Genomic DNA, 22,938 nt, shown 5'->3' with positions numbered 1-22,938 from the left:
CCTCATATATATTTATGTTCTGACACTTGCTTTGTCTTTTTTGTATAAATAAATATAATTGTTATTTTCTAAATACAGAAAAAACATACTACTTCACCGCTAAATTAATGTGAGAATAACTAAGTGAGATAAGTGAGAAAATACAGGCTTAAATCGAGGGTGATAATTCAGCCAGTGCTGTAATATTTCCTAAAATAGTTTTTCGAAGTCTGACGGCAAAATCTGGTATAGTTAGGGTGTCGGAAATTAAATATTCAATCAAAGTCATGTATATTTGGTTATTACACACTAAGCTGAGATGGAGACAGTCAACAATTAAAGGATGTGACACTGGGAAAACTGACATTATAAAAAAATGTTTAATCACCATGAACAATGTGACAGGTACAGAGATGCAATGACTCATTGATTCGTCAATCACACAAAAACAACTACTGTATTTTGATAATCTACTAATGATGGGCATTTTCCAAAAACGGCAGACATTTTATAGACAAAATTATCAATCAGGAAATTTATCGACAGATTAATTGAAAATGAAGAGTCAATAGTTGCAGCCCTACTGAGGTTAAACATTGTTGCAGTCTTGTGTAAGTGCGTGCCTGAGAGAGAGAGAATCAGCATGCAGAAAAGTCACTAATTTAGACACAGAGGTTTCGCATTGGGGTGTTTTATTTCATTATCTTTTGATTGTCCATTAACATGGCTGCTGTATATTCACCAACACACAGCTTCACAAGAGGCTTAGACACAATATCAACAAAGAAAATATGTTCAGACAATGCAGAGGAAATTCAGCAACAACGATAAACTTATTTCACAAAAAAAATTGCTAAGGTTCTTTTGACCTTAGTTGAATGTAAAGTCATGGATTAAGTGATCTGGAAAAACAAGTAAGGTAACATTTATAACTAACTGAACACGGTTTCTCCATCAAAACCTAAAAATACACTCAAAACATGAAAACAGCAGAAATAATATAAGTTATATGAAAATATGAGAACAAAATCTCTTTTCAGAACAAGCAAAACTAAAATGGCACCAAGATCCTATTAGAATCATAAATGGAAGAATAAAAATGTAATTAAATTGTGTTCAAGCTTTTCTCAGATCCACATCACAAGCACATAAAATAAAACCTAATTTTCTTTAACTAATTGTTTTAGACACAAACATAACTATTTAGAGGATCTTTTATGGATGGACTGATAACTACCTTGATTAAGAGACATTTTATCAAAATGTTTAAGAACCGAACCATTTTAAATATCATCGTGTCAGTAGTGACAATGACCAGCACTGCCCAAGGCATACAATATATTTACATGGATATATGTAGAAACTCAATGTTTACATGTTTGGAGGGAGCATGAACTGACTCAAAATCTCTGTTGGCGTTTGACTCATGATAAAAGAAACTAGTCACACAACAGGAGTCTTGGCCCGGATATCTGCTCTCTAGACAGGAGTACACATGAAATCCATTTTTCTCAAAGATGGTTTCTGTCATTATAAGTAGGTCTTATCACACCAAGGCATGTTCATTTTCCCTGTAAGTTTGGTTTTAATAAGTAATTTGGTGCTATAAAAACAGAGTGAAACATCATGATTGACAGCTGAGACTGTCAAGTGGGTATATTGGCAGGACCAGAGGGAGAAAATGGAGATGCATCATCAATTGTCCAGTACATTTTGGATCAGGATAATTATTCCCAGTTCAAAATCAGACTGGGTCTAAGTCTCTTTAAAATATAAATACGACTGTAAAAAGGATGTCACATATTGCATTTTAGAAACGCCTGCCTGGTTACCTCTGATCTTCCCCTTTTTACTTCACACCAATAAGAATCCAACTGTCAACAATACCCTGAAAATATTTTTCCAATTTAGGCAGAACTTTTTGGTTAAAGGATTTTCTTAACATATATGTCCGGTATGTATTAATCACCATTTGATCATTGGGACTATCCAATATCAATGGAAATATTAAGTCCTGGTACACAATTGCTGTATTGTGTTTTTTTTTACTTTACTTTTCTGCAAATTCTCAGTGCTTTGACGTCATTCATCCCATTCATTAAATTTGTTACCGAATCAGCTACTTTTAATATCTTATTAAAGCACTGGATATTAAAAGACAGATAAAACATGATTTTACACTCAAAAACATTATTAATGCAGACTGAAACAAATATACACTAAATCCCTCAGACAGTCATATTACAGCGACATGTCAACCACTCTCAGAATGAAATCAGGTTTAAGACATTGGCTGCTGAAGATGAGCACTAACAGGACTCCTGGTTGGTGCCAAATGTAGGTCACTGAAGGAACTGGATCTTCAAAAGCAATTTTAAAGAGAGCTACACAAACACTGAAGTTGTTTCTTTTTATTTTAACAACACACTTCCTTCTTGGAAAGTGAGATGGTGAGTGATAGCTCAGCAGTTTTCTTCCTTGTGTGAGTCTGTCATTCATGACCTTGTTTTTTCTAGAAATTGTTTTTACAGGAACAAAAAGCCACACTGTCCACAAACCTCCAGTTTCCTTAACATCATCCTTGCTTTATGTTTCTTCGCAACAAATATATTTTTCAATGCATTTGTTCAGACACACATGTCTACAATGCCCTCATCTGCTATCAGAAGTTGTGTCTCGAGCCCTGGAGTCATTTCCTGCATCTTTACCTGCTCCAGGTCTTCCGTTCCTGTGCAGGTTTGACTGCTGTTGAGCTGTGACAGGTTGGAGGTTCCCCCAGTAGAATAAACTCCAGAGTCTCCACTGCTGCTGCTGCTGTCCTGACGACTGTGTCTTCCACTGGAACCACAAGGATAACGTATATTTATTCATTTGTTGTTTATTCTCTAAAGTTGTATTAGTTTTCAGCAATACTGGTAAAGAAATTAAACAATACAAATACCAAAATATAATGTCTACATTCCTATCATGTTGTAAACATCAATGGAACATGTGAGCAGATGTAGCATAGATTAAAATCAACCTGGTATCTGACTTCAAGTCTGATGGAGGAGCTGCCATGGCATCAGGACGAAATATGTGGATTTCCAGGACTGTTGGCTCAGCACAAATGATCACATTATCACACAGCAGCTCTGATTCTGAAACCGGAGTGAGGAGGCGAGGAATGTCAGAACTAGGAGAGTCATAGAGATACTGGAGGGGGGACCAAGGGGAGGAAAAGAGAAGAGAGATTGAGATGAGACACTCTAGAAAAAAAACTTGGTGAGCTGCTACATCTATATACTAGCTTTATGTTCTTTTATGAACTACTAACAAAACTATGTGAATATAAAGGTTATTTGACCTTAAATATCAGAATTATGAACACAAACTTGATTTGCCTCCTGTATGCATTCAGCCAAAGCTGTAATGCATGACTATTAAACCAGCGGCCTGTGGGCCAAGCCCTTTGGAAATTTTCTATGGCCTGCAAGACTGGCTGGAAATCAGGATGGCATGCGTGTGATGTGTAATATAATTATTTCTAATTGTGGATATGGGCCTGTCCGAAAAACACCTTGTTGTTTTTTGGGATGGAATGTAACCATTTGCACAAACCCGCAGTGATTTTTCTATTTAGCCCACTTGATATTGAAGTTGTATAGCCCTGCAGCATTGAGACAATTCAGACAATTGCATGCTGTCGCCCCTTACGTACCTCTTGGAAATGTATAGGCAACTGGTTGGAGGGGTACAACGTTGCCTTGAGTGTTTTGTAGCACCAAAAGAGGCTGTAGAGTAAGAGCAGCATGACAAGGAAGAAGATCACCAGAGAGGCCACGAAGTACAGGATGATCTGCCACCATGGAGTATTACCTGTTAAAGTGCAGAAACACACAAGCAGTGAATCACTCACACAGGGTTTCTACAGTTTTTCTCATGACATTAAATCAAATACTTCTGTCCTATCAAAAACCACAATTATCGTTAGTGAAAGGGGGGAGATGAAAGGAAACCACAACAAAGCTGCAAAAGTTCTCAATTCCCTGCTCTATGTTCAAATTATCACGCATGACATTTGTGTTAACGAAGACCAAATTATGTTGCTTACAGATGTGTCCAGTGACAATGTTTGTGTGTGCGTGTTATGTATGTGTATCTTGGTGTGAGAGAAAGGGAGCAAGTGGAGTTAAGAACAACTGAATGAATAACTCCTTAGCTCTGCTATGAAGAAAAATTGTATCCTTTTCCTTCGAAGACGAAGAAGAGACCTTTATACAGTGTGTGGCCCAGGACACACAATGAAAAGAATGTGGCCACATACTTCCCAGACTACCTCTGAATGTGGTTTCAGTGATTGGATCTCAGGACAAATTTGCGTGCGTTCAGACATGTTCTTAGAGCTGACCACTTGTAGCTGACCACCAGGACAGATGTCAATACGAGAACTGAGTCTGTGACGTGCTAATCTAACCCAAAACACCTTAGGCATTGAATTTTGTTTTTTTAGTTACTACAAAACAAATGTTTGGACACTATAGGGTACGACTCATTGCTTTTCACTGTTCAGATTGGCATAGAGACCCCAAGGGAACTTGAGTAGGCTCCACTTTATTCTGCAATTATCTCCGTGACAAGATTAATCATGTGAAGCAGCCTAACCTGTAATTTGAATGCTTATAGCCTGAACACTTGAGTAAGTAACACACATAGATGGCGGGCTTATTCAGGTCTCGCTGCCGCAGCAGAGCGGCCAGCATCCTGAAGGACCCTTTCATGGAGCCTTATGTGGAATAATTGTGGTGTTAATTGTGCCAACTTGCTATCTACAAGTGTCAATATCTCCCAGGAGTTGATAAGAAAACACCAATCTGAGACGTAATCTACAGTTTTGTTATTGGTCCCTGGGTGGTCCAGTGTAATCATTAATATCCATTAATACCTTATGAATATCAATAATTGTCCCTGATAATTATTAATTATCTGCTAATATCCAAACCCGCTCCTGGGAAAAAGACGTACACTTGTTGGTTATGACTTTTTCTGTGTCTGAGTGACAGTTTACAATTTATGTAAGACTGAAGGGGCCTTGCTGATAGGCTAACCCCTACAGGGAGAAACAAAACTCTCTACAGGTGTTAAGCAAGTCAGTATCAGTTAAGTTACTAACTAATTTCTAAGTTAAGAATTAGCTTTCATATCTATTATATGACAGAAATCTCTGTCTGCGGCTCCCATATGGGATGTGTATTGTTAAGGGCCCAAGGAAATGCAATGTCAAATTTGGTGCGATTTGGATACATGATACATTCAATATGAATAAACTTTGAATGAACAGACGACCAGTGCTCTGAAGCAGCTTGGACTCATCAATTTAAGTGACATTGTCGATCATGACAACAGCACGTTAATGACAATCGCAACTTTAAGTGATTCCCCAGTTTGGGGTTCTGCATACTAAGCCGAGCTTCACCGACCTTTTTATACACAACCAAAAAGCTTCAGGTTTCTGCAGACTGTGTCCAGGAGCCGGTCTTTATTTGCTACTGCTCAATTACTGCAGATCATTTTTGCAGTTTCAGATAGAAAGCTGTAATACCAGTATTACCAAAGGCCAAACAAACATCCCAAACAGGCATGTTTAGAACTGGCACTGCACTAGCGGTCATGAATTTGATGTCAGACATTTTTATTTACATAATAAGATTATAGTAATATGGTGTAAATGGTCTGTGTTTAGCACTAAGTTATAAAGTACAGTTTTTGCCTTTCACCCATTCGGACACATTTATATACAGTGCATCTATTTGCAGCACTTTCTCTTTGAGAAGGGTATGGAAACTTTTACAATATTGATAGTATATAGAGATGTGACCAGGGCAACCGCTCCCACAACTCTGGAATGAAATGCAACTGCTGAAAATGCCTGTTCTGTAGTGCAATATACACTCTCTTCTGCAGAGTTTGTCAAGTTTACAAAGTAAAGTAACCTTTCTTCTGCTTTGAGGGAATCAAAACACCCTGGTCAAAATCAACCATTTAGAACAACAACTAGAAGACAATAATTAGATAGATGTGTCTGGAAGCCCTGACATTCAAATTCGACTCGAAACGGCATCATTTACACCATATTTTAGCCTAAGGGTTGTTATCTCAAATGCACATCATTCACTGAGAAAGTAGACCTGCACACGTTATAGTTTTGAAGGCCGTAAGGAGAAACCATTTATGCAGGATGTACCTCTGAGAATGTCTTTTGAATATTGCACAGGTATCCTGACACAAAAAAAGGGGAAAAAAACAATCGCCTGATAGAATGCACATATCTTCTACAGGAGCATTTAATGGATCTGCTGGACTGTTACTTCTTCTCCCCTATCCCCATTAATGCGTAATGTTTTATCTGTATTGTATGAGTTGCAATCGAAAATCACATTTGAAAGTGAAATATAACATTCAGTAAGTATTGCAAGTTGTAAACACAATTTATTAGGGGTGGGCGATATATCACTCACTCACTGTGAGCTGAGAGGCGCCGACTAGTGGCTTTGTTGAAGAACAGTGGAAACAAACACTGAAAACAGAGTTTCCTCTATGATCCACAGCTGCCAATGATCAGAAGGCCCAACATTTATATTCCACTCGAAACGAGGTGATTTACACCGTGTTTTAAGCCTAAATCCGCTGATATCTTCTGACGAGGTGCATTCAGGTACCGTCGGAAATGCTAACGTCCGCTAACTTAGCCACTTCCTGTGGACTTCTATGAATTTAACATTTGTACAGTGATGTAAAGGAGATTTCAAAATATTGAGATATATATTGTGTATTGCGATATGACCTAATTGTTTTAGGCAACTAGAATTTATTGAAATGTAAATCAGGCGTAATTGTAGATTAGCTCTTAAAACATTTTTTACATGAAAGGACATAAAACACATTTAGGTGGACAATATTAAAATTATACAATGTAAAAGTTAACACATTCATTTGAAGATAATACACAGACCTGGCATGTGCAAGTGGTAACAGCTAGGCCCAGAATAGGCCCAAAGATGCATGTTTGGACTGCAGTCCATAAAGTGAGAGAAAGATTAGTGAAAAAAGTGGGATTGTAGAGATGAGGAAGAGCAGAGGTGATAACAGTGGTGTGGCTACAGATGTTATATAGTTTTACCAACCATAATGAATTTAGAAATTAACTTGGAGGTAAACATGAAGTGTTGTGCAGATGAAGCTGGTGTAGGTTGCCCTCATGTTGACCAGCCTGAAGCTGCCGATCTCCCTCAATGTTACTGCTTACACAGTGGTTGACACAGCTGAGGACATCAGGTGCTGCTCATCCTCGCAGGGAGTAGGACAGAAGGAAGAAGACCTCTAACATCCCAAAGCAACAAGACCGCAGCACTAGCCGGTTAGCAACATCGGATAGCATCTAGCATAGCTCCGTAGCCGGAGCTAACAGTGGGCATGGCTCAGCTGTCAGCCTTCATTTGGACCACCTCAGCTCGACTTGCTCTACCTCTTTACCCATTTTTGGATTAGCCAGGAACTAGGAGAAGTCAGGCACCAGCAATATGTTGACGGGTGAAACGCCCACTATGAGCTTAAAATCTCTTCAGAAACCAATGGGTGACTTCACGGACACTGCGTCCATCTTTATACACAGTCTTCGACTAAAACCACAAACAACAACTGCAATACAACACAACAGTTAGATTCTTCTAAGTAGCTCAAGTGTGTTTTTGCTCCTACATGTGATATATGGACCCCAGCTCTGCCGCAAGCATTTGTAAACATACCCAAAGCTCAGGTCCAGCATCCAATAGGAGACAGTCCTGGGTGCCCAGTGCATAATGTGGGTGTGTACTTTAAGATTCAACCAACAAAGGACACAATGGGCCGCCGCTCCCACCATGCCCATCTCACACTGTGCTTAGGGCACCAAGTGCCAGACGGGGCACCACAATTATGATGTACAACTTTTTATGGTGATTTACTCAGTTGTTATTGTACGATTTTGAAACGTTTGAGTCAAGCCCTTTTCCCTACAGCGTGCCCTAGCTGCTTGCTCTGGGTCCCTCCATGCGTTATGAATGGCTTGATGTGATGCAGCAGCTCATCAACACAGACACGGTGGACATTTCTCTTTTAACAGCTATACACAGATCAGCTGTTCCTCCATTGTGAGACAGTGGGCTGTGCACGTAGCCATGTTGGTTTGTGACGTAATGGTAAACTTCTTCGTGCTTTTTCATAGAATGTTTTGTGTATGGGTTATTATATAACCCAGTCATAGACCCATTAAAATGTGTCCTGTCTAAATGTCAGACTGATGCTAAGAGGTTTTAAATATGGACACTCTTCAACACGATGGCCTATATTATCACATGCATTTCATTATAATCCAGGTACAGAAAAGTTGGTTATATCTCTGCTCAGTTAATTGTAAATTTGTTTGAAAAGCAAAATATGCATGTGAGCCTGATATCGCACTGAAACATTTGTGTCCTTTGTCACCATTTTTTTTCAAAACTTCAAACTGTCCACAATCAGAGCATTTGTCTACCCCTGACAAATGCTCTGATTGTGGACAGTTTGAAGTTTTGTCATAGTAATAGTAAATAGGGCACCCAAATGGCTAGCAGTGACCCTGGACATACATTCTTAATCACTCATATCAACAGATTGATTCAATAGTTTGGTCCCCCTGGGTCTATTAGAGAGTGTGTTGCTCAGTTACCTTCAGTCTGCATACACTGGGGCGAAGTGAAGCTACTGCTCTTGTTGTAGAAGTCGTTGCAAGACTGGATGCTCACACAGTACAACGTCCGAGCCTTTAGGCCTGGCAAAGTCACCAAGTTGGCCTCGCTGCTTAACGTCTGGGTTGTTAAGGCCTGAGGGACACATGGGACAGGTTAATCAAACGTTACTCTTTAATTTAATTTAGCCATGACACAACAACATTAGGATCTGTGATGGGATGTCTGGAAGGATGTGATAGATATTAAGGTCAAAGAAATTATAAAAAATTCCTCTGGTAGATGAAAATCAACCACAAAGATCACTTTTACTCAGTATTTGTTCCAGTAATGGCACTCCTGTACGTACTGAAGTCATGATTTTGATAATTTCTATGAAATTGATATCATTTATCTCAACAGAGTCTCATGACTCGGTATCCTCCCTCCACACTCCTGCTGACCTGTGCTCATTTTACACTTTAACATAAACACCAACACTAATCACAAGTTATTAGGATCTGAACAGTACCGACGTTATGTTATTATGAGTATGTGTTATTTAAACACATGAAACCAACATTTAGTGAGCACGTAACACACACAACATGAGACGCACAGCCAGGACATCAGTGTTTAGTGACAGGAACGATCCGGATTCATGATATGACTTCGTCATCGATTAATAATAATTAAATAAATGTGATTGTCGGTTTGTGTGTGAAGAGTGACAAAGACCAGCAGACACACACACACAAGTTCCTAGAAGAAACGCTGAAATACTAACCTAATGCAATACAAAAACTAGAAGCCCATCCAAATAATAACAATCCCACCCTCTTTACTGAGCTGTTAACATATATCTTGTGCCAAATGTTTAATATTTATTCAAGAGCAATTTTTGTTAACAGAGCCAGATAGTCAATTATATGTATTATTTTGGTTGTGTGTGCTTTATTTTGTTTATGTTGTATTTATTTAGGATTTTTTCAAACATTTTTAATTGTAATTCAAATGTTGGACTGAATATTCTTAAGAATTTAAAGTTCATTGCTCTTTGAAAGGGTATAATTGCAATATAATATTGTAGGTGCACCTTAATTATGTGCTGGTGCACCTAAATCCACCAGTGTGACCAATGTAAAAACTTAGTCTGGAGCCCTGCCTAAGTTAACAAATTCTGTTGTTTTAAACCAGTCTTTACAGTTTACAGATGTGTCCGACCACACTGTTTGTGTGTGTGAGTGCTTGTTACGGTGTGATATTGTGGAGGTCATTTCAAACAAACAAACATTTAAACTGTAGAGGGTCAGAGATGTCAGCTGAATTGGTGGCGGTGCGCGAAAAGCAAGAAAACCTAATAATGTAGCAGCACTGATGGCTACCATCTTCTGTTATTCTTCCTCATCTTTTTTTGGAGCAGCACAAACAAGAGGAAGATGTAACATGAGCGTGAAAGTGCTATCAGATACCTAACACATCTAAATGTGGACACTAGTGATGAGGATTAATACCAGGTGTAAATTTTATCAGCTAAATAGAATTTGAAACGCATTTTTAAAAGGCTGCACAAAATTGAGAAAAATATGATATGCGATAATGTTGTTGAATATTGCGAAGACGACATTACTTGCGATAAATGCTTAAGTATACGGTGTTAAAGTCTTTCTGCTTTGGTTTTACTGCTAACATAGTACACATACACTGAGTAGCCTATTTTGAAATTGCATGATTTCAATTCCAACAACATGGTTTTATTAGAAAAAATGTATAGACATCAATTTGGCCTGGGGAAAACATGATCACTAGCAGTTTCCAATGTTCCAGAATTTTTTCAGGAGACGAGGCAGCTTCCAATTCTCTATTCAGGACAACCCTTGACAGGCCCGTCAATCATCTGAATATCTTTAATTTGTTAACTGTAATCAGTTAAATGTATTGACAGTTCCTAATTAAATCAGATTAATATGTCTTTGTCAACCGGCCACCTACCACAAGATTTTAAGGTAGCGGTAATTAAACCTCTGCTTAAAAAGCCCACTCTTGATCCAGAGGTTTAAGCTAATTATATACCCATATCAAACCTGCCCTTCATTTCCAAAATCCTTGAAAAAGCTGTTGCTAACCAGCTATGCGATTACTTAGATAGTAATGGTTTGTTGGAAGACTTTCAGTCAGGATTTAGAATCCATCACAGCACAGAAACAGCACTGTTAAAAGTTACTCATGACCTTTTCATGGCTTCAGATAATGGACTTGTCTCTATACTCTTCCTGTTGAACTTAGTGCAGCATTTGACACCATAGATCATAAGATTATGTTACAGAGACTGGAACAACATGTAGGGATTAAAGGAACAGCATTAGGCTGGTTCAAATCATATTTATCAGCTATATTTCAATTTGTTTACGTTAACAATGACTCCTCCACCCACAAGTTAGTCATGGAGTTCCACAAGGTTCTTTCCTTGGACCAATACTCTTCACCTTATATATGCTTCCTTTAAGCAACATCATCAGAAAGCAGCACGTACACTTCCATTGATACGCAGACACCCAGCTGTACATATCTATGAAGCCTGATAAATCTTATCACTTACTTCAACTTCAGGAATGTCTCAAAAATGAGATGTCAGACCCGTCGCCCTGACATCTGTGGTCATGAAATCATTCGAGAGACTGGTGTTGACCCACCTGCAGTTTGCCTACCGGATGATGGAGTTGGTGGATGATGCAGTCAACATGGGACTGCACTACATGCTGCAACACCTTGATTCCCCAGGGACACACGCAAGGGTTCTGTTTGTGGACTTCAGCTCGGCGTTCAACACCATCATCCTGGATTTACTACAACCCAAACTCTCCCAGCTTTCTGTGCCAGCCTCCACCTGTCAGTGGATCACTAGCACTGTGTCTGCTGTGGAGACCTTCAGGTTTCTGGGAGCCACAATCACCCAGTATCAAAAGTGGGCCTCCAACATCGACACCATCAACAAAAAAGCCCAGCAGAGGATGTACTTCCTGCGCCAGCTCAGGAAGTTCAACCTGCCTCAGGAGCTGCTGATCCAGTTCTACACCGCCATCATCCAGTCTGTTCTCTGCACATCCATCACTGTCTGCTTTGTATCAGCCACCAAACAGGACAGGAACAGACTACAACGGACAGTTAGGTCTGCAGAAAAAATCATTGGTGCCAGCCTGCCCTCCATCCAGGACCTGTACATCTCCAGAGTCAGGAAACGGGCAGGAAACATCACTGCAGACCCATCACACCCCGGACACAACCAGTTTCAACTCCTCCCCTCTGGTAGGCGCTACAGAGCACTGAAGGCCAAAACTACTAGACACAAGAACAGCTTCCTTCCTCTGGCCGTCACTCCGATGAACACTTAATTCTGTCTAGTGTGCAATAATCTGGTAAATATTCTAGATTACACACACACATACATATATATATATATATATATTTATTTATTCCACCTACCTCATGTATATAAAGTATCCTGTGACATCTTTCCATATTTATTGAAGCATCTTTGCACTCTGCAAAAACCATTGCACTATTTCTCCATTTCATTCTCATTGTTGTTGTGTTTTTCATGTTCATATATGTACTGTATACTTTTGTATATATATTTATATTCAGATTTTAAATGTATATTGTAGTTAAATGTTTAACTTAAACGTTTATGCTTTGGTGTCCTTGCCTTTTGGTTTATTTGTCTATAACTGTGTATGTACGTTGAGAGCAACAGAAAAAATGGAGTCAAATTCCTTGTATGTGTACGCATATATGGCCAATAAAGCTGATTCTGAAGAACATCACGGCCTGTATGACCCAAAACTTCTTACTTCTAAATTCAGACAAAAAATTCTGAATATAATTCAAGATCCTGCTCCTCACATATATAAAGCCCTTAACAATCAAGCCCCTTCATATATCAAAGAGCTCATAACATCATATCATCCAAATAGATCACTTCACTCCTAAAATACAGATTATCTTGTGGTTCCTAGAGTCTGTAAGAGTAGAATGGGAGGTAGAGCCTTCAGCTACCAGGCTCATCTCCTGTGGAACCAGCTCCCACTCTGGGTTCAGGAGGCAGACACCATCTCTACATTTAAGGTTAAACTGAAAACGTTCCTATTTGATAAAGCCTATAGTTAGGGCTGGATCCGGTGAGTCATGAACAATCCCTTAGTTATGCTGCTATAGGTCTAGACTGCCCCCCACCGCATTCACTTATTTATTTTACTACATGTCACTGACTATGTGTCTTTTCCTCCCATAGTCTCTCTGTCTCTTTGCAGGTATCTCTGACTCCAGAGCTGCAGGAGAACAATTATTATTATTAATATTATTAACAATAATACCTATTATTAATTAATTATTATATGAATTGTTGCTGCTATCATTAATAATCAATAGCATCTTTACACTCTTATTGTTTTCATCATAACTAGTCACCAGTCTGCTGAAACCTGATGGTTTGACCTTCTATGTAAAGTGCCTTGAGATAATGTATATTATGATTTGGCACTATACAAATAAAGTTGAATTGAATTGAACTGAATTATCTAGGGCAGTAGGGCTCCATCTGATGGCCAAATATACTGTATTGACATGCAGAGCATGAATGCATAGCACATGGAATACCATTTATCGCAGACACTCAGTCTTGTGCAACACATATTGGGTATGTCGATATGGCGATGATGGTAAATTTTAATTTAGCCCTACATTTAATTACAGGTGTAAATGGGGTATAACTTAAAATAACATCTACCCAGATCTAAAAAGTCTACCCATTTATAGCCAATCACCACCATACACATTTTTTTTATCATGCCTTTACAAACTGGTTTTGAAACAATAATATTCCACAAATCAATGATTCAATTTGAGGATTTCAATAACAATCTACTCCTAAAAAAATATATTAGAGACTGAAGCTTCCATTGTATTATCTTTTGCATGCAATCTGTCCTTAAAGCAAATGATCTGACCAACTCTTCAGATCTGAGCGAGTTATGGGTTATTTTAGAATGCACTGTAATAATGTGGTTCCTCCTTGTCAAACCAGTTTTAAGACAGACCTGCTAAATGCTTTAATGCGAAAGGAGCTAGCAGGAAATAACAGCACCAGACATGAAGTCAAGTCAGTCTTTCTCATGTGGTACTCTAAGCACAGACAGGAAACATCTGTGCTAGGTGTGAAGAGTACAAATCAAAACCAATAAACCAACACTCAAATGAAAATACATTACAAACACAGAAAACAGGGACTCTGCTAACATGAATGTTTATGAGTGTATGACTTGTTTAAGTGGCTGCTGCAGTCTCAGAGGTTTCACTATGTGTCTTTAAGGACTGTAAAGAAAATGGGAAGGGTAAATAAAAGAAACTATTGGTTTTTTTCCGGAGCTTTACATAATTATACTTTTTGGGTGCAGCTGGGTACTTTATTATAGTACTTCCTTAAACAGTGTACAGTGCCTTTCTTTACCTAAAGTGAAGAAGGTAACATGCTGTTATTTGAGGTAGGCAGGTCTGTATTAAAGATAATCCCCTATTTGTTTGATTTATAATTGGCCTTGTTTTAATACATCGTCCCGTTTGCTATCTGCTCCTTATGATGGGTCAACAAGAAACACAGAAAACTAGATTAAGTGGTGATAACTGCAGAGTTGATATAAAGGATACTTAGTACTCAACAAACATGTAGACGAGTGAGATTTTCCCCACATACTTCTGAGATGTTTTACAGAACCACAGCGTGCAGATTAAACAAATTGAGTTCTGGCAAACTTAAGTTGTGATTTCAGATGCTCATAAATAAAATCTGATGCAATAGACGTTTGTGCACACACAAATATGATGATGTTAAATTATATGTTTCTCTATTATCATACATTTTATGCATGCTTTACATCCTGCGTTGTGTGAACCAAAGTGAATGTTAATTCTTAACTTTAAATTCCTAATTCTCCTTTACAATAATTATTAAAATGTGTATGATCAGGCAGACAAATTACTTAAATATGATGAAATAGTGGTATTAGTATATTCCAGAGGCCACAAAGACTAGAAAGAATATTGTTCATATGGGTGTATGTCAGAAGGATGAGTTGCCTACCTTTGAGTCTTCAGAATGTTCCCAGTAGAGGATGTGGTAGTACATTTTGGAAAGATGTTCCCTCATGGAGGTGTTGATGCTTGTCAATGGATCAGCGATGAAAACATCAAGGTCACTTCCAGCAGGTGCAAGGTTGACTTTGGCAGGAGGGCCCACAGCAGCTGAGACACAGGATGAGATCCAGGAGTGGATAGATTAAGGTTTGTCATACTGTATGTGTTCTTTCCTCAAAGCACAAACAAAGTATTTATTAATTTAAAATAAATACATAAATAAATGGTACCTCTTTTATAAATTCTAACTACAGAAATGTAGAGTGATAAGCATTGATTACAACTGATAATTATACAATTAACTGGTAATTTCGATAATTTAATCCATTTCGAATCCATCATTAATGTGAAATTTACATGTATTCTCATTGTGTGTATGACAGTTTTAGCCTTATTCTTTCAGGTGCAACCCTGGTGGGTTCTAGCGCACATGGGGGTAAATGAAAAATAAACATGAAAATATACTCCATAGCAGTAAGTAGGCTGATTTTCATATCTTTAGAATACAACTGGTACCACACTGTTATTCAATTTCTACTGATTATTGATACCAGTAAACAAATGCACAATGAGGTTTGTAAATAATTCCAATACTAGATAAAGTAAGTAGAATACCATAAAGAACAATACAAATTTAAACTAAAGAAAAGACATTGCTCTTAACGTGCTAAATGCATGTAAAATGTTCATTGCTTACAGTGTTTTTGCTGAGCTACTATCCAACACCCACAGTGAACAGGTAACATATCCTGCTTAGAAGTACAGGCCGCCAAAATGATAAATGGTCTGTATTTATATAGTGCTTTTCTAGTCTTAATGACCACTCAAAATGCTTTACAGTACAGTTTATTGCCATTCACACACACATTCATACAGTGTATCTATGGGCAGCACTTTTTCTATGAGGAGCAATTCCGGGTTCAGTATCTTGCCCAAGGACACTTCAGCATTCAGATGGGCAAGACTGGGATCAAACCACACACCTTCTGGTTAGAGAACGACTGCTCTATTGTAGCCACAGCCACCAATGCCATTACCTATCCAAGTATGTCATTGTAAGGGCTGTTGAATTCTGCATATTAAGAATTGATAATGTAAATTTAGAATCGATTTTGAAAACCACAAACAAATCAGTCCAAGCTTTTGTGCATCAGTTCTTTCAGCTACATTTGCCTCAGTGATTTTCTAAGTTTGGAGAAACTGTGATCTCTTGGGGATATTTACCTAGACTCTTTGCATGATTACCACTGAACTCTACACTGTTGTTTTGATAGTTTGGAGTGTTTTGAGACTGTTCACAACACACAAAGGCTACCGTTCTAAGAAATGTGGTGCATGGCTCTATCAACATCTCTTTGTGGTTGTATCTGCTCTTCAATCTTCTCTGTCTACCAAAGCATGTTTGTTTCGATTTTGATGGTCTCCGGTGTACTATCTAAGGTTACATGCTGCCGCACACTGTTTCCTGTAAGCTGCCCAAACATTTAGAGGAAGTGTTTCACTCTCTCATTCCCCTCTTCATTCACGTGTCTTCATTTCATCCCTTCTCTCTTACCATCTTTATCAGGGCAGAATTCCAACTGCACCCATTTGGAGTGATGCCCATTTGCATTGGCTCGAACACGAAGCATATAGATGCCCAGGTAGTGCAGGCCGAGCATTGTAAGATCACATGACCTGTGTGACATCTCCTCACATGCTGTGGACCAGTTTGGACTCATCTTCTTGGACTCCAGCTTATACTTCCTGAGGAGATGAGCAAACACACATTCGGGCATCACCATTTATGGTAACTGAAAACACTAACCGTTTTGAAGTAGAGGAGTGCTTAATCATTATTAATAGACACACAGGGAGGAGCAAATTACTGACAGGGCTTTGTTACGGTCCAAACATGTATGAAAAGACCCAAATGAACACTTGAACATATCTGACTGTCTGCACTGATCAGAAATGATGTTGGCTTGATCACGTTCCAGGGCTGAGTCACATGGTCGTGCAACGTAATCGGTACCCGGTAATACCAACGTAATTCGGTCGGTACCCGTAAATGTACAGAGTTCGATACCCAATCCTAAAGAGTATACAGTGTCATCTTCTGTGCAATGGTCTCCTCTGTGCACGAAGCTCCTTCTCTTGTTTGCGGAAAAAGAATCACCCGGAGAATATATCTAAATATAAGGACAGACCGGAGGAATTAGAAAGGATTTGGATACCACTTATCTCCTCTATAGAAGGCTCTATTACCCCTGGGTAGCAATGTTCAGGTTCGGAGTGGGTGGGTGTGTTATTATTATTTGTACGTTGATTACAAGTGTCAGTTTGACCTCCTTTTGGTCAAGTGCTAATATAACTATAACCCTGGCCCATATCCTATGTGACCTACTCTCTGCCAAATTAATATGATAAAAAAATAACAAAGAATACCCCCAAAATACAAACCCTTTACACCTTGTATCATAACCAAAATAATATATATATTATATATATTGTTACATCTGCCCCTCGGACTTCTTCTACCATGCCCTCTACCTCTTGTTCTGGGTACTACTAACCTGCTACCATTCCCTGAGTTGTTCTCCCTGTGTGGGTGATTGCCTGCAGGTGCACCGGAGTCAGAACAGAGCCTCACCAGCTGCACCTCATCTGACATCAAGCCTCTACATAAACTCAGCCTGACCACCTCCATGCTGCCAGATCATAGTCTCTGCTACCAGTTAGTGTTGCTACGCTTCAAGCCATTTATCAGTACTTGTGTTTGCTATTTAGCATTTAGCCCTTTTTACCTGATCCTCATACTATTCTCCATTTCCCTTCCAGCTCCTCCTGTTCTGGCTCCGGTCCCTGCTCTCTGAATAACCGTCTGGACCTTTCACCTTTACCCCCATCACTCCTGCCTCAGCCTAAAGCTCCTGGCTCCCCACTACCAGCTCCAACTCTCCCTACAATGCAGCCTGGCAATAAATACCTTTCACCTACTCCTGTTTCCACGTCTGTGTTTGCACCTGGGTTCACCTGTCCAACAGTTCCACATAACATATATATAATATTCTTCTTTAATTTATTCATGGTTCCTAAAGCTAATGTTAGCCTTGATATGATGCAGAGCGACTCGCAGCTCACTTTGTTGTTGCAGCCACTGGAGGCAAGTTAAAGTGAAATGCTGAAGGAAAACTTGACCAAAATCAAAATTCCTCGGTTATTTGAAAACATTATCTAGTGAAATTAAGTATTTTTAAAATTATGAATATTGAGTCCATCCAACTGCTTTACAAAAACATTTCTAAAAAGAAACATTAACTTAGGTTATGTGATACTGTTCTGTACCAATTTCGTCGTGAAGTGCTTTTATCACAGTTAATCTACTGACATTCATGTTGGATGTAATGAAGATGTACAGAGTAAATAATATTTATGATACAGCTATAAACTATTAAGCAGAACTTTATCACACATTCAGACACTGAGTACAGTTACACCATTTTCTTGGTTTGAAGAACTACGATACTGGCATTACCAGCCAACATTATTTGGGATCAAGCTAGTCACAACCAACTTGTTTCTTGGCTAAGAATTGCTGTCTCTCTCCTTTATATTTGATGTACAGTGTGTATGTGTGAGTAAGACTCACCCAACATATTGTGTGGTAAAGGTGATAGCATGACTCTCTGCTTGACTCTGGTCCCAGTCCCAGCTTAATGCATATTTGGTGTTCAAAGTGATCATGATCGGGTCCCGTGGTGGGGCCAGCTCTGGTCCAACTGCTGCCAATGTTGTTGTAGCAATACAATAAATTTCTGTCAAAAAATAAAACAGATTCATCAATAAATTGATAAGTGAACAGACACAAAAAGGCAACACATTTGCTGGTTCTAAAATGTGAATATATTCCGCTTTTTATTTGTCATGACATGATTGAAAATTGTATATCTTCTGAATTTGTAATCAATGACATACTGATTTCTATATTGGAACAATTTGTCCATGACTTTGCAGTAGCTACACAGTAATTAATGAAAAACAGTGTGTTGACCTTTTAGTTTATTTGTTCATTTTTATTCTGATAACAGGAGCTCTAGGTATGTGATGATGTGACTCCTCATGTCCTTTTGTTTTTGCTGCTATTGGCACCTGTAAAAATTAACCCCTTGTTTGAAATAAAATGTTGTATTGGTTAGAAAAAAAATTCAAAGCACATCTCTAGTAAAAGTAGTTGCAGGGGGCATTTTTTCTGCATGGAGAATATTGTTACAGCATATTGTTACACCTAACCCTAACCCTCGAAATGTGCCATTAGCTGGCGAAAAACCTTTGTCTTCTACCACGGAAAACCACTGGTCATCAAGAGCGATACATTCCGTGATTCTGTCATTAATTGCCCTAGCCAATCGGCTTGTTGCTCCCTCACTGCGAGCTAAACACTCAACAAAATCACGACTGTTCGCTGTCCTGGCTCCTAAATGGTGGAATGAGCTCCCCATTGACATCAGGAAAGCAGAAAGTCTACACATCTTCCGCCACAAACTAAAAACACACCTCTTCCGACTATACCTTGAATAAAAGTTTAAACTAACAATTTACTAGCACTTAAATGGCACTTACTTATAGCACTTTGTAGTTTGGCTTTCTTGAAGAAATTGTACTTTCTTGATTCTTGTTGTTCTGGGTTTGTACCCTCATGGTTGAATGCACTTATTTTAAGTCGCTTTGGATAAAAGCGTCAGCTAAATGAAATGTAATGTAATGTAATGTAGCCTATGGACTGTATCTAGCAAACTTCCTGCAGTTCTCAAATGCCTGCTTGATAGGCACTGCTGCACTGACACTTGCTTTGGCCTTTTTTCACCTCACTTTGCTGGCTGCAAGCGCCTTGTATTCTCGCCATACATCGTAGTCGCGATGACAGTCACTAAGGTGACTTATGAGATTGGTGGTGATAAAAATGTTCCCCCTCTCGGAACCTTTGCACATTTGTTGCAAATTGCGATCCTCCAGTCGCTCTCAGAAAGTGTGAAAAACATGAGATCGTGTTACAGAGTGTATTTTCCCAGGGGCTAGCAGAAAATATTAAAGATGAGCTAGCTATCAAGGATGACACTGAATCCATAGATGGATTGATTTCCTTAGCCATTAGACTTGACAATCGCATTAGAGAGAGAAAGCGCAAGAGGGCATGTCGCCTGCAGACCCCAGCTTCACTCTCTAGACCCCCACCCTGTTCACCGTCACCTGATCCAGTACCCTGCTCTACCTCAGCCGAACCCACTGAGGAGCCCGTGCAGCTGGGAAGGACTGGGAAGTCTTTACTGCGGCCAGCCTGGCCACACCTGGCCCAGTGTCCTAGCCGGCCAAAAGATTAGGCTCATCAGTCCGAGGACGAACCCTGTTGAGCCATACACAATCCTCCATTCATGGAAACCCGTCCACAACTTTGTTAGAAGCCAAACTGTTTTCTAATTATTTCTCTCTCCCCATCAAGGCCCTGGTGGATTCAGGATCCGACGAGAACTTTATAGACGCTAATCTGGTGTCGCAGAGCAACATTCCTCTCACCCCACTTTCAAAACCCAGAGAGGTGAGTGCCTTAGATGGCAGACACTTAGCTAGAATCACTCACCAAACCCTACCCATTACCCTGATCACTTCCGGCAATCACCAAGAAATCATCCAATTTCTGGTGATCACCTCACCCAACTCTCCCCTGGTTCTAGGTCAGCCTCGGTTGCAACTCCACAATCCCCACATCGATAGGAGATGCGGCATAGTGATAGGTTGGAGCATTCATTGTCTCCAGGTTTCTAGCACTCACCTCCTTCCAAACCCCAGAACATATCCCATGTTCCTCCAGGTTACCACCACCTGAAGGAAGTGTTTAGTAAAGACAAGGCCCTTATATTACCTCCTCACCGACCCTATGATTGTGCCATTACACTCCTTCCTGATCACACACTTCCCTCCAGCAGGCTGTACAACCTATCTAAACCCGAAAAGGAGGTCAATACATCCAGGAGACGCTGGCTGGAGGACTCATTCGACCTTCTTCATCCCCTGTGGTGGCAGGGTTCTCTTTTTACACACGATCATCTCTGTGTAGAATGTCCCAGTGCTTTCTCTTTCACTGAGCTTATCAGCCTACAACATTTTTTGGGAGTTTATTCTAGTTGTTGTTAGATTCTGCAATTGGGCCTGAATGTTGGCGGACGTTAACTCTAATCGTAAACTTGCGTTGACTTGAAAGTCTGCCGAAAGAACAACGATTACAACAGTTTGTTTACTTCCTCATCAAAAATGTAGCTGAACATTCAGACTGAAATGGGATGTAGCTATTGAAGAAGGATGTAGCTGCTCGAAACGAATGCAGTTGTGTCACCATGTAGTAGTTACACATCCACCACTCTGCGGTTATTTGTATTTTATAAATGTTTACATGTCACTAATTTACCGCTGTGTTGGCGTCGTAGTAACATGTATTAACAGCGTTAAGCATTAAGCAGCAAAATAACTTACCAACGCTTTTTTGAAGGCAAAAAAAGAGAAGGCCGACATACACAGCTGAAGACATGTTGGTGTTTCGTGTTGAAACACATAAAGCTTCTCGTGTACTCTTCGTTCCTCCTGAGTTTCTGCCTGACGAACGCAGCTCGGCCCTCCGCTGCCAAAGAGCTAACTCTTCGCCTCCAACATCTCTTCCTCGTTGGTGTTTGTTGGCGGTGGGAAAACCGGCTTACAGATGTATTACCGCCACCGACTGGGCTGGAGTATTTCGGAAAATGAAGATGCGACAGTTTCTTGCTGGCGAAAGTGTTGTTCTTCTTCTTCTTTCTGTTGTTTAATGGCGGGTGGCACCTAAAGTTAAAGGCGCATTACCGCGAGTGTTTGGCCTGCGGAAATACATACAAAAACAAAAAACAAAAACCTAACTTAAACAAAAATCTCTTCATTAACCCAGTTTCTTTTAACAACTTAAACAATATTTAATATTTTCCTTCTCCAATATTCTCCAATACAACAAATTCTTCAGGTTTAACTCTTCTGCCCCACATCTCCTCAGCTCCTTTTGTAGTTTTTGTCTCTGTGTGTTATATTGTTGGCAGTGACAGATGACATGCTCCACAATTTCCTCCCCTAAACCACATTGACACTGTCCTGATGGATGTTTCCCTATTAATTGTTTTATTTAGTCCTGTTCTTAGTCTTGCTATAACTGTTTGTTCTCTAGTGTTTTCCCCCATTGTTTTCATCCCTCCCACTTTTTGCTTTATTTGATACAGATGTACCAGGTGTCCTTTTCCTCCCTCATCCCATTGTTTTTGCCATTCTGTCATCATGCTACTCCTTATTATTGTTTTGGCTTCGTCCTTACTGAATGTTACCTCCATAGTTATTTCCTGTTTTAATGATTGTTTGGCGAGAGAGTCTGCCATTTCATTTCCCTCAATGCCCCTGTGAGCTGGGATCCACATGAATCTGACTTTAGTTTGTGAATGATGTAGTCTATATAGTGTTTCATATATTTCATAAACTGCTCTACAGTGGGATGAAATTGATTGTAGTGATACTAATGCTGACAGTGAATCTGAACATACTATAACCCCTTTTATATTGTTTTGTTCTGTCCACTGTAATGCCATTGATATGGCCAACTGATATTGGGCTGACCGCACTGCCCTGGGGCGTTTCGTTATCTACCTTATACCTGGTCGATATAGTTGTTCCCATCTTTACCTGGATCTATCTATCAAATAAATAGTTTTTTATCCAATTAAAAGTTGATTGATTGATTCCTGTTATTCCCATTTTGTCTAGTTTAATCACTAAACCCTCTTTCCATACCATGTCATAAGCCTTCTCAACATCAAAGAACACTGCCATTATAAATTCTTTATTAACTTGAGCTTTCCTAATTTCTGTCTCTAAACAGATTCTTGGATCCATTGTTCCTCTCCCTTTCCTAAACCCACTCTGATAAGGAGATAACAAGCCCCTGCTCTCTATATGGAATGTCATTCTCTCAGTGATCATCCTTTCCATTATTTTTCCAATATGC

General features: G+C 39.4%; 1 protein-coding gene across 2 annotated transcripts; it reads right to left on the bottom strand.

Moving 5' to 3' along the window:
* Nucleotides 1-340: 340 nt before the first annotated feature.
* Nucleotides 341-21,602, bottom strand: il10rb (interleukin 10 receptor, beta). 2 transcript variants are annotated; one of them, XM_035174564.2, is made up of 8 exons: nt 21,399-21,602; nt 18,523-18,688; nt 16,447-16,637; nt 14,839-14,999; nt 8,705-8,858; nt 3,680-3,837; nt 3,014-3,174; nt 341-2,817 (listed from the first exon to the last, which is right to left on the bottom strand). In XM_035174564.2, the coding sequence occupies exons 1-8, from the start codon at nt 21,451-21,453 to the stop codon at nt 2,607-2,609; spliced, it is 1,257 nt and encodes a 418-aa protein (XP_035030455.1). In that variant the 5' UTR covers nt 21,454-21,602; the 3' UTR covers nt 341-2,606. The 2 variants fall into 2 exon arrangements, with proteins under 2 accessions (XP_035030455.1, XP_035030454.1); XM_035174563.2 differs by having other exon boundaries at nt 3,002-3,174; nt 21,399-21,601.
* Nucleotides 21,603-22,938: the final 1,336 nt, after the last annotated feature.

The sequence above is a fragment of the Hippoglossus stenolepis genome, chromosome 13 (assembly GCF_022539355.2).
Source record: "Hippoglossus stenolepis isolate QCI-W04-F060 chromosome 13, HSTE1.2, whole genome shotgun sequence".
Classification (NCBI taxonomy): Eukaryota; Metazoa; Chordata; class Actinopteri; order Pleuronectiformes; family Pleuronectidae; genus Hippoglossus; species Hippoglossus stenolepis.
This window is presented reverse-complemented; position numbering and strand designations above follow the sequence as displayed.